At 35.8% G+C, this 1,418-nt stretch overlaps 1 protein-coding gene across 1 annotated transcript; it reads left to right on the forward strand.

The window, feature by feature from the left end:
• The first annotated feature begins 527 nt into the window (after positions 1 to 527).
• LOC135154438 (uncharacterized) lies at positions 528 to 1,033 on the forward strand. The gene has a single exon (XM_064100584.1). The coding sequence runs from the start codon at positions 554 to 556 to the stop codon at positions 1,031 to 1,033; it is 480 nt and encodes a 159-aa protein (XP_063956654.1). The 5' UTR covers positions 528 to 553.
• The last annotated feature ends 385 nt before the right edge of the window (positions 1,034 to 1,418 follow it).

Here is a 1,418-nt window from a genome sequence, read left to right on the forward strand (position 1 = left end):
GCTGGTTAAAACCAGGGCTCTGTGCCAAACATTAAGTGGCCGCCAAAATACCGAAACAGACATAAACCATCCGTATACTCACAAAATTAAAAATAACCAATCACACAAAACAGAGGAAACTGAACTTCATATAAATACTTGAAAAATCGTGTTGTGTGTTTTTTCTGGAAATTAAAGCAAGTATATGAAAAGAGTAGTGCAATGTCTTATGAAATTTCGTATGCAAAAATGTAAAATTAATAAAGTAGTCTCTATTGTGTGACTGAACGTGCAGAACATTATCTCGAAGTAAGGACATTACATTTTTCTCGCCGAAATAAAACGTTTCGAGATGTCTAAAGATCCAATATATAAGGCCATCATTTTTTTTACTAACTAGCGATATATATTACTCAATTTGTTAATTCCTGTAGCATCTATCCAACCAATAAATAGTGAATAATAATCACGCTTGAAAAACGTTTTGTTATTCATATAACAACATTTTTAATATATGCACGAATTTGTTTTCATTTTTTTTCTTCAGATAACCAAATGTCAACTGTCTCCAGAGATGACTACGAGAGTGTGGTCCTGTCTGAGTTCCTTCACCTCACTTAACCATCTCACTATCTCTGACTCATCTATCAGTTTCCCTTCATCTCTTCCTGAGCTACCATCCATCACAAATATATCAACTGAGAGAGTGACGTCACGATGCTCTGAAGGGTTGATCTCATCACTCCCTGGCTTGGTATATATCGATATCATTATCGATGAGGCAGATGGAGACATAGCCAATATCACGGCTGGTCTTCGTCGGACTGGAGGCCGGAAGCTCAAATTGATCAAACTTCAAGCACCGTTCTCACTCCCATCAGAGAAGTGTCGCGTATCTAGAGAGACAATGAGAGGACTTGGTCTGCTCATCAAGGAACACACCAAGCACATGAAGCGTCTCATTCTGGAAAAGGTGAAGTGTACAGACGAGGATGACTTGGTTTATCTCATTGAATGCTGCAGACATGTGAAGACGATGAACATAGTATGGTAGGTTCTCGCTTTAAACATCATTCGTTATTATAACTAACACACATCAATCAAAATCAGTAGTTTGATTCACAAACAGTGTTCATAATACAGTACACTTTATTTTTATGTTATTGTATTAATGTGTCAATCCAAAGCAGTTGCTCTATTCGTGCAGTATGTGTATAAATTATTTTATGATAATTTTTGGATGTATTGAGAGAACAAAATCTAGCATTGATAGAGTCAGATTATCATTATCTTAATCCTATGTATCCTCTGTTAGAATTATTATTGAAAATAATATGACACATCCGTAAGCACGTTAACATTACAAGAAGTCCCTCAGTAACTAATTAGCACCAGGGCTCACATTACTGTTACTTAAACTGTTAAAGCAATTGTATATT

The sequence above is a fragment of the Lytechinus pictus genome, chromosome 6 (genome assembly GCF_037042905.1).
Source record: "Lytechinus pictus isolate F3 Inbred chromosome 6, Lp3.0, whole genome shotgun sequence".
NCBI lineage: Eukaryota > Metazoa > Echinodermata > Echinoidea > Temnopleuroida > Toxopneustidae > Lytechinus > Lytechinus pictus.

Coding starts and splice junctions, on each gene's coding strand:
- LOC135154438 (XM_064100584.1), top strand. CDS start 554: ATGACTACGAGAGTGTGGTCCTGTCTGAGTTCCTTCACCTCACTTAAC.